At 36.5% G+C, this 13,123-nt stretch overlaps 1 protein-coding gene across 4 annotated transcripts in view; it reads right to left on the bottom strand.

Moving 5' to 3' along the window:
- LOC124453248 (Bloom syndrome protein-like) overlaps positions 1-13,123 on the bottom strand; it is a 38,444-nt gene that overhangs the window by 3,904 nt on the left and 21,417 nt on the right. For all 4 annotated transcript variants that reach the window (XM_047004034.1, XM_047004046.1, XM_047004025.1 and 1 more), the window contains 6 exons: positions 12,265-12,533; positions 11,219-11,580; positions 10,646-10,780; positions 8,702-9,013; positions 6,886-7,225; positions 2,030-2,251 (listed from right to left, as the gene is read on the bottom strand). In XM_047004034.1, coding sequence (XP_046859990.1) covers positions 2,030-2,251; positions 6,886-7,225; positions 8,702-9,013; positions 10,646-10,780; positions 11,219-11,580; positions 12,265-12,533 — 1,640 coding nt within the window. The remainder of the gene's footprint in view (positions 1-2,029; positions 2,252-6,885; positions 7,226-8,701; positions 9,014-10,645; positions 10,781-11,218; positions 11,581-12,264; positions 12,534-13,123) is intronic.

The raw sequence follows: 13,123 nt of genomic DNA, 5'->3' as shown, positions 1-13,123 counted from the left end.
AAGGTGAGAATTTGTTTTTACATGAAGGAGAGGCTTGAAGATGTTTGTAGATAGTGGAGTTTTTGTCTGTGTGAGTATGTTCAATTATCTACCAGGATAATTGAACATACAAGTTATAAGTGGTTTTGAGCCAGTGCTCTTCTGCTCATATAAATTTGTCTCAGTATAAATTAACATCAGCTCTACCCAAGTTGCATTTAACAGATTTTCGAAGTGCATCTTCTGAGATTGAGAAGGTCCAAGGTACTTTAGAAATTTGAGGGCTTCTGATATACCATGCCACACATGTTCTCGATTCATGAACGATCAGCAAAAGGAACCATCAATCTTCCTCATTCAACATTTCCAAACAGTTTTCATAATCTGTCCAGGGTTCAGGTTGACTTCCATCGTTTTCAGATCTTCGTAACTCTTGAATCTTTTTAGTGAGAAATTCTACCACAATCAAAGTAACAAGATCACTTTGATCAATCTCTTTTACCTTTACCGTGTCGGCATGCATTTGATCAAAGGTATGCCATATTTGTTTTATATTTTCAATCTCCAATCAAGAAGCCAAAGCGCAATAGCAACAGTCAAAGTAAACAGCATTTGCGAAAATGTGCTTCAACTATATACCACGAGTGCTTCTGGCGATTTATTGGATGAAGTACATATTTACATTTTCATATATTATGCAGGACTTCCGGTTCTACTCTGTAGCTAATACAGTCTAACGACCCTTTGCTCGTTAAAGTAATTAAAATTCATGATACGATTTACGATTTACAATGTTCCCGTAATTTTCAAAACTTAAAGGTTTACAATTATGTATCCCTGCGACAAAAAAAAACTAAATAAAATTCAGTTTGAGATTTAAATGTTTCAGCTGTATACAGGTGCATTTTTTTAAGGTCTTGCTGTAGTATATTATAAATATTCTCCAGTTTACACCAAGAAAATGATGGTATAAGTTGTCCGTATGCCATATTACATCTTTACACTTCTTCCATCGTCATGCCTGTTTATTGGAAAAAACAACAAGCAGCCTTTGGTGTCGTCCCCGACACTTTCCACTGAAACCAACTTTAAAGGTAGAAGATTAGTAACATGTTACCAATTCCTTATCCATGTTCGCTTCAGGTCAGCGAAGACAGCTCTTTTTCAGAACTTTTTCCGTTCTATCTCTTAAGATATTTTAACTCCTTCATTTCTCAAAATCTGATAAAGGTTTAAGAAAACTGCTTGAGCTGTAAGATCTTTCAAGGTTGACATGTTTCTCTTTAAATTTTTTTTGAGAAAGAATCTTTTTATTTGACAACCGCCATTTATATCTGTTTCATTTCCCATTCATCATGTTAACCTGTTAGACTCAACTTTCTCCCAGTTTCAGGTTGACACGCGCGCGCCCGGTATACTTTCACGGACTGGAAACTAAATGATACGGGTGAGAGCTCCAGGAAAAATGCTGATGTCAGCATTCTTTAGCTGCAGGCATTCTACTCGTCTAGCGTTCGCTGCACCTTTATTATCTGCAATTTTGCGCTGTGACAAACTCTCATTACTCTGAGCACTCATTTAACCTATTATCGCTTTACTTAGTAGCTACTTTTGCAAGCTTTTGCAAGCTTCAAGTGAACAGAGAGATCCAGTTTATTGGGATTACCTTATAACAGCGACAAACAATGTTGGGAGCCTTGCAAACATAAAATTCGCTTTGTAAAAAATAGTTACAATACATACAATACTTATGGCAAAAAATCTTTAGTGAAAATGTTAATGATTTAATCGGCAGAGTCACGTGATATAAAATCTAAGGGATGGCGTTGGGCAATTGTTGAAAGGGTCATTTGACTTAATAGTGAGCTTAAACTACATTTTTTAAATATGGAATAAATTGATGTAAAAATTATTTAATACGTTATGTTATTTAAAATATTTTCGTAAGTCTACTTCATTTTATGGCCATATATTAATTGGCTACTGCAATTGCGTACCTATATTTATTTATGTATATTTATTTATTTATTTACATAGTAGCACTTCGTACCTTCACTTTGCCTTGCATAAAGTTCATGGCTTTTGGACCAAGTTTCAAGTAGGAGATTACCTGACCATGAGTACCAACAGTCAAATCTTCTGCCAGTACATCTTGCATCAACAACATACGAAATAATCTTTCCGCATCGTTGCGATTGAATTTTTCGTCTGCTTTCCCGTACATCGTGCAACGATCAAGCGACTCGCGTTCGATCTTGGGATTTTGAGTACCCTAATAAATTATTGTGAAAAAAAATTGTTTCAAGAATAGAAACTAAACTATAAGTAGAAAAAGGAATTTTGACTTCCTCCATTCTTACAAAATGTATCAAAACAAACAGAACAGTAGAGGTATGTGCAACGTTTCAAAAAATCTTTAATGGAACACGAAGTTTTGATTTCCAATGGTTCATCTCTCAGTAAAATTGTAGCAAGTAATAAAAATTTCTGGATATGAAATACATTCATTATCCTTTCTGTACCCCATTAAGCTTAATATAGTAAGTGATGCCGTAATAATCGTTTTCGGTTTGTTTGCCACACGCAAATCGTTTTGTTTAACATTTTCAACAAATCAATTTTCAATAAATCATTTTGTTTAATAGAAAATTTTGATTTTGCGTAAACGGCAAATCTCAAACCGTAAAAAGTTGCATTATCCTGGCTTTTTAGTTTGCGTTGCGGTTATGGTTTTAAAGGCAAGAGACCCTTCTTGCAGTAGGTGATTTACGCTAGACTTTGTATGGTACTTTTATAAAACAACTATAGATAGATAGATAGATAGATAGATGATTTATTTCTTAAAACTGGCAGCCATATTGCTGAAATACGTTTAAGATTACATATAATACATACATAAATAAATTAACTAAATTACATCTTCAATGAGTTGTAAGTTAAAAAACTATTTCTAAAACGCTTGGCATTAAAATTAGTATTAAATGAAGATTGAGTCCTAAGTTCCATAGTTGAACGTTCTAAACGAGGAGGCAAAAGGTCATGAAGCTTATGTGAGGAATCTGCTACTATCTTCTGAAACAACGCTGTTGTTATATCATTCCTCCTTTCGCTAAGGCGTTGCAAATTAGTAAACTGCAGAGCGTTTTCATATTCTTGATGAGGCAGATTATTTTTAATGCTCGCTTTTGGACTGACTCTAGGTCATCTGACAAATACAATGTCAGACTATTGTGGAACACTGGGCAAGCATACTCCAAGACAGGTCTTATACACGTTTTGTAAAATTGGAGCAATTCCTTGACTTCGATATTTGCTCGCTTTAGTTGAATAAGATAATAGAGGCGTTTACGGCATTTCTTAATTATTTCATTTACGTGGATGTTCCACTCAAGGTTACTGGCTATAAACAATCCCAAAACTTTCGCGTGTTGGACAATATCCAGTGTAATGTTATTGATGGTAATTGGTTGAAGGCCATTGGTATTAGATCCAAAACAAATTCGCATCTCTTTACATTTGGTTTCATTTAACTGGAACGTATCACACGAGATGCTGTTCGCTAATGTGTCCATTTGGTTTTGTAAGTTACTTGTTTGATCTTTCTCAATTACTTCACTAACAGTGGTATCGTCCACGAATTTCCACATTTCATTATTTGGTAACTTGAGATCGTTAATCATCATCAAAAATAGCCAAGGCCCCAATTTTGTGCCCTGCGGAACACCTGCAGGTACGAGTTCCCACTCTGAAAAGCAATCGAATTTCAGCTTTACTCTTTGTTTCCTGAAAGAGGGGAAATCCATAATTCAGTGTAGAACGCATTTCGGTATATCGAATGAACGTAGTTTTTCAACCAATAAGTTATGATCAATCAGATCAAAAGCTTTCTTGAAATCCAATAACAGCACACGAACGGCCGCCCCGTTACCATCAGTTGCTTCATTCCACGACTGTAACATACTAAATAAAGCTATAGTTGTGCTTGAATTTGGAATTGCCCCATACTGATTAGAGTCTATCTTCTTAAGTACAGCTGGTTTGACATAATTTTCCACAACAAACTCCTCGGCTACTTTTGATACAATCGCAGTAAGTGATATAGGCCTTAAGTGTTTATTAATATCTCGTACAGGTTTCTGCTTTGGAATCGGTATATCTGCTTCTACATAGCACATGTATTCTGTCCAAGACTTTTGTTGTTCCTCTCTGAATTCTTTCGTCAGGCTGAATTCCATTGGTAATTTCTGTTGATGAGAATGACGATGCTGGAGATGCCAAGAAGTCGACTGACGATTCTGCATAGGAACTTGTTGATGGAAGTATTGGTGATAAGGGCGTCGTTGGAACGACTGACGATGCCAAAAATGGGTTTGTTTATGGCCTGTTGCGGTCGAATGTACTCGCTTCGTTACTCTATCACTTCGTGTGATTTTTAAGTCTTTATCTACTTCAGAATTAAAGTTGCTCTGATGTTTTCGTTGATGCTCGTTATTCTGAGAGACAAGTTCTTTGCTAGGAATTTCATTTCCTTGCGCCTGTTGGTTTTGAGTGTTAATCGTTTCGCTGACTTTACAGCTTTGATAATTACTCCGCTGCTTGCATTGATATTCATGTAATTGGGACTCAAGTTGATTTAAGCATTTATTACTAGGGAAATCTTTCTGATATTTGCTTTGTTGCTTTCGTCGATACTCAATAAGCTGTTTATCAATTTGAACTTGAGTCGTTCTTCTACTCTTGCAGCCTTGACCTGCTGCAGGGGATTTTACTGATTCCTGCACACCCACGCTTGTCTCGAGATTAGCAGGTTTTGCATTACAAATTAAGGGCACATTGTTTTGCGATGCAGTCGTTTCGTCATTTAAAGGAATTTTAGGTTGAATAGTTGGCGTGGCATGTGACAAAACAAGCACTTCACTTTCCATCTTTGTTAAGCGTGACTTAAGATTCAAATTTTCTGTTGTCAATTTGCATATATCTTGCTTGTTTCTAAGTAAGACTTGCCTTTGTTCTGAAATTTTTGCCACCATTTTAAACACCGTTAATTCAATTTGATTTTTAAACTCATCAAACTTGTCCTCTGAGGATGTTATAGCGTCTCCGGCTCGACAAGGAGTTGCGCCGATAAGAGTTTCCGTTAAATCGTCCTTATTTGTTCGTGACGAAAGTTTTTGATTGGAGCTATCAATAAAGTCCTGTAACTCCTCAATTGTCGACTGGTCAAAAGCCGATACAGGCAAATTTCGCGTTTCAGATTTAGCAAGTTCGCCCCTTGTTTCACAGCTTTCACGTATAGTTTGCTCAGCAGATTCATGCTTATTTTCAATATCGGTGTTAATCTTGTACTTCAGACAAGTTAGCAATTGAGGACTCCAAGACGCTTATCAACAAATTCCTAAATGATTCTCCGTCCTTTTCATTAAAAGACATTGTACTTAGCTTACCCAGGTACCAAGTTATAATCAAATCTAGATCGCTGCTAACAAACTTTTTTGATTTACCTCCGGGCGATTTCCAAATGCCCACCAATCCGACGGTGTTTTCGACAAAATTTCGCAAAGATATCAGGTCACCTGTCCACTTTAATCGTTGACTATCAAACATCAAAAGGGCTTCTTTTATTAATTTAATCGCATGTATATCTGTTATATCTTGTATGATCCGGCTTATTTCGAGCGATTCCATTTGAACTTCTACCGCCGCCATATTACATGATATGAATGACCTTTATGACTCAATGGCTTATTCAACATGATTATGCTTAACTGCTACCAAAACATGAAACTTAGCTCGGGACAATGAAAACTGTAAATTACAAATGCAAAACGTCATGCTAAATTAATTATTCTTTGAAACTCTATAACTAAAACTATCTCAAACGTTTAAGTACCGAACAACAACAGTGAATGATGTATCTTGAGTCATTTACCCAAACGAGACATAATTGATGTATGTAAATCTTATTAAGCCCTAACTAACCAAGAGCCAGGTCTGTACAAAAAACTTCGCTCCGATATTTCTCAGTAACGACCGAAAATGCGAGGTTAATGAAAAGTTTATCATATGGCATTGCTTAACATGACACAAAACTTTTTTTCGTTTTTCTCTTGCTGTTTTGGACCGGTTGATTTTTACTTCTGTAGATTTTGTCATTAAAAAATTACTGTTTCGAAATCATGTCGTCTGAATGATCAAACTAACTTTCCTATTGTTTTTCCTTCGACTTGCATTCGTGGTTTTTTCATTTTGTTTCGTTTTTTTGCGCTTTGTTGTTTGCTTTACGAAGTTTGTTTACATTTATTTGTAAAACTCTGCGTATTGGAATGCCGGTCCTGACGGGAAAGTAATGAACTGGTGAAAATGTTTCTAAGCTAATCAAAACTTTCGCTATTTTGCCGGAAGTGACGTTTACCATATGATAAACCTTAAAAATATCTTGAGCTGTTTGGTTCTAACTACCATCAATAAATAGAGAACGAATTAAACGCGCAAAAGCACGGCAAATTGTAGATCATCATCATCATCATATCTTGTCGCGCTGTGGCGCGTGTTGTAGCAATCAGTCGAAATCAGGGACGGCACGTGAAGCCTTGCTACTTGTCCCCCACCAAATTTCCCTTACATGGCTTTGGTCAACCCGGGCTAGGTTTACAGACATATTGCCAAATGTGCCACGAGCCGGTATTGAACCCTCGCCGTCTGGCTTATAGCTCACGCAATTAACCATTCAGCCACTCGCCCCACGCTAAATTGTAGATTATAATCATTGCAAAAAAAAAAGCCTTGACTGTTGCCATTGTTACAAAAATTAAGAATGTTACATCACTTCATTTGCATACAAACGCACACAAATAGAGAGACGGGCATTTTTTTCGCTACAGCAGTATTTATGAGCATATATCTTACCTTGAAAACGTCAACAAGTTGGTTTAAGGTCAATTGAGATATTGGTCTTGCCCAGTTACTATTTTCACGATGGATCAACTGGTTCACAGACTCAACAATCAACTTGGTGTCTCTAGTAACGTCAAGCTGAGTCATTTTGTTAACCTGAGAGCAATTATCACACATCGTCACATGATTGTCGCGACATTCTCTGGGATCGAATCCTGTCTCTCCAAAATACTCAAGGAGTTGCAAACGTCTGCATTCAGTTATATTTTCGCAGTATTGCACGACGCGGTAAAGATTGTTCATGTGAACGTTTAGCGATGTCGTGTTCATCGTCTTGTCAGAGGAAAGCAGCCTGAAGAACAAAGTCAGGCGGTCAGAAATTTTCATATCACTATTTAGGCTCCCATCAAAGCAACTACCTATTTACAAAATAACAATCATACAGCAAATATAGCAAAGAAAAAGAAAGTATCTCGACAGATAGAATACAGTTGAACCTATATGCGGTCCTGTATCAAGCGGCATATGGCTAATTCTTAAAATCAATCCCTGTCAAGCAGAAACCTTCATTAAGTGGATACTAGCCTGTTCCTTTAGTGTGTCCGCCTAGTTCAGATTTTACTGTACACTGACGAGAAACGTAAATCATCGACTACGAAAAATCAAAAAAAATATTCGCAATCTCAATTTACAAAAAAATGGCAGACACAATATTCTGTACATTTCTATAATTGTCACGTGCCAAAAATGAGAGCAAGAGCACGATGTTTATATGTTTAGGTTAATTGCCCTCCAATTTACTTCGTATCATTATGGAACATGTGATAAAATCAATATAAAATTGAATGTTTTAATTGAAAATTGGTCCACTTTTACAAAAATAAGGTAAAGTGTGTTCTGCTTGTCATTCCCCCCAGATATGAAACTGCAAATTTTGTCAGACCCTCTTTTACAATTTACTAAGTTTTGGGCATATCATGTTAGACGAAGTTAAGATTGTATATTTAACAAATAGACAACATTTAACCGTTGTCTATGCAGTTATAGATACTTGAGTATGACGTCATTTGTTTATAAAGACGCAAAAAGTGGCCACGAGCCGCCGGGGCGAGTAAGTTTTAGTTTTTATTGTTATCAAAGACGAAGTACAAATCAATGTTTGAAAACCGGTTTTTCTCTTTTCCATTTGCTCAAATACGTTCACTGCTTCAACTAGGCATACTTAATTTTTTTATTTGATCATTCAGGGATAAATTCAGATAAATATTCAATTCAATTCGCCGCTCGTTTGTCATTTAATAACAAGAAATTTTCAGTGACTGCAATTTCGTCCGTCTGTCCTCTTATAGATCATAGCTCTCGACCAATGACATTGCTCAAATTCTTCTAGTTAACATATAAAACTGTATATTCATAAAAAACTGACCGAAGAAAAATCAATTACTGAAAGTAAGTTGAAAACAAAACGATTAAGAACAATACGAAACTCATAGAAAATATAGGGTAGCAATAGGTACTACTATGCGTGTGTTATTTCTATGATTTCCATTACGTTTTATTAGAAAATTCTTTATAAAATAACACGCAACAAAAGAAAACGCTTGCACTGATTGGTCTAGAGCTGAGTTTGCATAAACCTGTGCAAACACAGTTAATATGCTCCTTTTTATAATGCAAAATCCTGTACATATACTGTTAGAGTACGAAAAACAATTCATTTTGAATTGTAATTGATGATCATAGTTGTGAAATTCAAACAACTGAAAAAATTCTGCAAACTACAAAACCACACACATACAAAACGCCTAAAATGAACGTATTTACTTACCTCTTCAATCGATGAACATCGCCATAATTATAGAACAAAATACAAACGGAATTTTGTCCATCACGACCTGCGCGCCCACATTCTTGAAAATAACCCTCAAGGGACTTTGGGAGGGTATGATGAAAAACAAAACGGACGTCAGGTTTGTCTATGCCCATACCAAACGCTATTGTCGCACAGATCACTTTACAACGATCTCGGATCCAGTCTTCTTGAACACGGGCTCGCTCAGGATCAGACAGTCCAGCGTGATATGATATGGCCTGAATACCAGTGCAACGTAGGTCATCCGCCAGTTTATCACACTCGTTCCTGCAACAAGAGCCTAATAATTATTATGACGTCACTGATGTGGTAGAACGGAAACTGACACAAAACGCTGTGCATTATTTTTGTCAAGCTTGATGGTCCAAATAAATACATAACAATAGACATGATGTTATTTTTTTTTAAATTCCGGTCGAAGTGTACGAGAATACAGGCGATATTGCTCATCAATCGGTGCATGACATCAAATTTCATTCCAAGAGTCTCATGACCTGATTTAACCTGTCTCATAAATGTCTTTTGGCTCTTTAAATATAGCCTACCAGAAACGCTAACTCCTTTATTCTATTCCTGTGATTGTAAGTCCGCTTAAGCCCAAAAACATTTCACACTCCACGCAGATAGCGGAAAAAACATTCCACTTACATGAAATCATTTTTCCCTTTTTTTGTGTGTTTTTGGTATTATTTTTGGTATTATAAATAAGCTGTTGTAGAAATTATATGAATATGAGAAAACGTACAGAATAGAAATTGCAAGAAAGTGACAATGATTGATGCTATTTGTACAGGTAATAGTATAGTTTCCAGTGCAATTACGGACAAACATGCCCCAATGATAGTATTTTCCTTAGCCTCAACTAGAGCGGAGTCGGCACCAACAACAAACCAAGGGGAAACGGTCGGCAACCAAAAGTTGTTGCACATAAAGATATGCAAGCTGAAGGCTGTCTAGACCATCACTAAATATGGATCGTTCCACCGCTGTGTCCTATGTAAACCACAAGGGATCGACCTACTTGCCACTAGAGCTTATATTACACCAGTGCAATCAGAGAGAAATACACTTGTTACACAGCTCAACACAAACAAGGGAAGACCAAAATCTAAGCAAACCAGGAATCAGACAGATTTTGGACAACAAAGGATGGATGATAGATTCATAGTTTATAAGACCTTTCTTAAGAAACTGTCTAACTGATCTCTTCGCCTTAACAAGACAACTACTAATTTACATCAGTTGGATGCCAGACCTAGAAGCTCAAAACTGGGATGCCTTCCCCTTAGACTGGAAGGAGCATGCGTGATATGCATTCCCACTATCAGCTTGGTTTTATGATTCGCCCAAAGTGGTGTCGTACCAGACAGAGATTGTTCTACTAGCTCCAATTTGGCAACAACAGTCTCTGTTGCCCTAACTATGTACTCAGTCTTCTCGTACAACTCTTAATATTCCCTTTTATTAAGTTTGAGAATAGTTCTCACCTCTTTAGCGGACTGTTTTGAGCTGGGTTAGGAATATCGAACTTTAAATTTTTTCAGATCTGCACTATCATCACTATCAACAAATAGGCTGTTATCAAATTGGACTACACTCACTGTCATTAATTTGTTGAAAGGTGCTCCAAATAATGGCCTTTCAGAGCCTAGATATTCTCCCATATGGAAAATTAGTATACTGTAACAGCGTCTTTAAACTAATGAGACATAGCAGAGTTTCTCTCTCCTAAAAAGAACAAATTAATGAGCAATACCGCTTGTATTCTCATGTATTCCCCCCACCCAAACTACATACCTGCAGGCCGGAACAGCTCAAGTTTATAATTCGAACTCTCAGTCAGTGAGGAAACCTTTACTCTTCACATTTACTAAGACTGATATCATATCAGTTACATACCTTGATAAACAATATATTATCCCACAATCATTGGCGTGGAAATTTCTAATCGTCTCGGTAATTTGATCACCGACCTTCTTCTTTTTCGCTTGCAGAAGAAATTGCAAGTTTGGACGATTAAAACTTTGACTAAACCTAAGAAAAAGAAAGATTTTTGCAAAATCAGAAGTCGAATAGAAATGGCAATAAAATTTGTTTCATGGATAAACATATAGCTAAACAGTTATTCTTTACTGAAAAAAAGTACAACGTATATTCGAGCGCAGTCCGAAACAAACTACAGACGTTCGGTCTAGCAAACTATATCACATGTTCTTATGGTGCCTACAATAACCTTCGATTTAGGTTTTGCTTAAGAATAAATGTACATGCTCACAATTCCTGGTGATGAAATAAAATATGGAATGATGGAAAGTATCACGTAGAAATTCGAAAATCATCTCGAAGAGCGCGTAGCTTTTAAATGAATTTGGATTTAACAAATGTAGTAAAACGTTTTCCTGCAGCTACATTACAAACACTGAATTTAAAGACGTCACTTACCAGTTACCAAAGAAATTGCATTCAACTTACCACATGCAGTCATTCAATCGCAATTGCGTCACAATATCTTTGCGAACCCTCGGTGTAGCTGTGGCAGTCAGTGCCATGATGGGAACTTGTGGATACTTTTCTTTTAAAGCTGAGAGTTTCTTGTAGTCGGGACGAAAATCGTGGCCCCATTGACTGACACAATGAGCTTCGTCAATGACAAATCTACACAATCGCTTACGTTGATAAAGATTCTGCAAAGTCGAGATAAGTTTGTCGCTAGCACTAAGTTTTTCTGGAGTAACATAGAGGAGTTTGGTTTGTGGTTCAGCGCTTTGTAAATCACGATAAATAATGCCCACAATCCTGTCCGATGTTTCACCAGTCATCTGCTTAGCAGGAATCTATAACAGATGAAATTACTTATCAAATACTGCAAGTAAAAAGGGACGTTTGCATTGACTAGTCACAACCTAAAGTAACTCAACGTTTCCTTGTGAATATTAGAACTACTTTTGGACGCCATAGAAAAAGATTACTATATACAAATGTTGGCTTTTGATGTATCAGTCGAATAACTAGCTGGAAATGCACTTGCAACTGTATCAGAGAATGCTAGACACGTACTCGTTAAAATATTTTATGAAGCCATCAACCTGCCCACACCTTAATGAAGCGATGCCATACAGTTAATGTTTTGCTAAATTTCCAAAAGATAAAAATCAGAAAGCCACGTAACGCAGCCTAACAGTACTTGTTGTTTTGTTTTTATTCTTTGCAATCTTTTGTAATTCTTGAATTTCAAACGATTTCAAATGTTGAAAATTTCTATACTTACAACTGCCGCCATGTATTTTTTGAATAGGAAAGTTTGTTGGCTTTCACCGCTTTTTAGCCAATCAGGTTACAGTATTTACAGCGCCATTACACTTTTCCACAGTGCAATTACATTTTTTTAACAGTGCAATTACACATTTTCGCAGTGCAATTTACAGATAAACTTCACCGCAATGAATCAATCACAGTGGACAAAAATCTCAAGGTATATCATCACACACATTAATAACCTCCTGACTTTGCATGCTTACATGATTTGACACAAGTTTCATCACTTGATCCTGAATCAAAGACTTTAAAGGAGAGACCACAATTGTCAAACCGGCAGATATGATAGCAGGAAGCTGGTAGCAAAGGCTCTTGCCTCCACCCGTTGGCATGAGTATGAAACAATCTTTATTTAACAAAGCAGCAGTAATTGCCTCTTGCTGGTTTGATCGGAAAGATTTCAAGCCAAATGATTGACGTAAAGCCGAGTTCATGAGCTCACTGAAAGCATAATCTTTTCTTTTGAATTCACCTGAGGGCAAAAGTTCAATATGATAGAGTAATTTTACAAGTAAAAACCAAAGTCTTAACGACAAATTAATCCTGGAAAAGGTTGTAGTTATAGTTAAAAATAAAAAGTGAAAACGTCAGAAATTCTCCACTGACATGCAAGATTCTAATAGTATTCGCCGTTATATATAACAATATATAACAAAAGAATCAATGAAAAGAACTCTGCATTAAAACAAGAAAGAAAAATGTATACATTTCGACGTCAAATGAAAGGCGTCGACTCTCGTTATATCGGACAAACTAAAGACCGTGAATTAGTGTCCGTAATAGCAAGGGTTCGCACAACCTTACGTTTAAAGAATTTATTACATATCCAAAATCAGATGGTTGAATTGACCCAACTCACTTCCCTGCATGATATCATGCAAAACCTAATTGCACGATGACAATTTTTCACGTGGCACCAACAAAAAAATCAACGTAGCTTTGAAATTGGGCGCCAGTCCTCTTCTCCAATTCATTTTGAAACAGGCGAACACAGCACAAGAGACATAGAAGTTTAGAGATGAACGAAAATGAGCTTTTAAGTTTGAAAAAAATACCTATTTT

Source organism: Xenia sp. Carnegie-2017, unplaced genomic scaffold (assembly GCF_021976095.1).
Source record: "Xenia sp. Carnegie-2017 unplaced genomic scaffold, XeniaSp_v1 HiC_scaffold_13, whole genome shotgun sequence".
In the NCBI taxonomy this organism is placed as follows: Eukaryota; Metazoa; Cnidaria; class Anthozoa; order Malacalcyonacea; family Xeniidae; genus Xenia; species Xenia sp. Carnegie-2017.
Note: the sequence above shows the minus strand (reverse complement) of the source record. Positions and strands in the feature narration are given on the sequence as shown.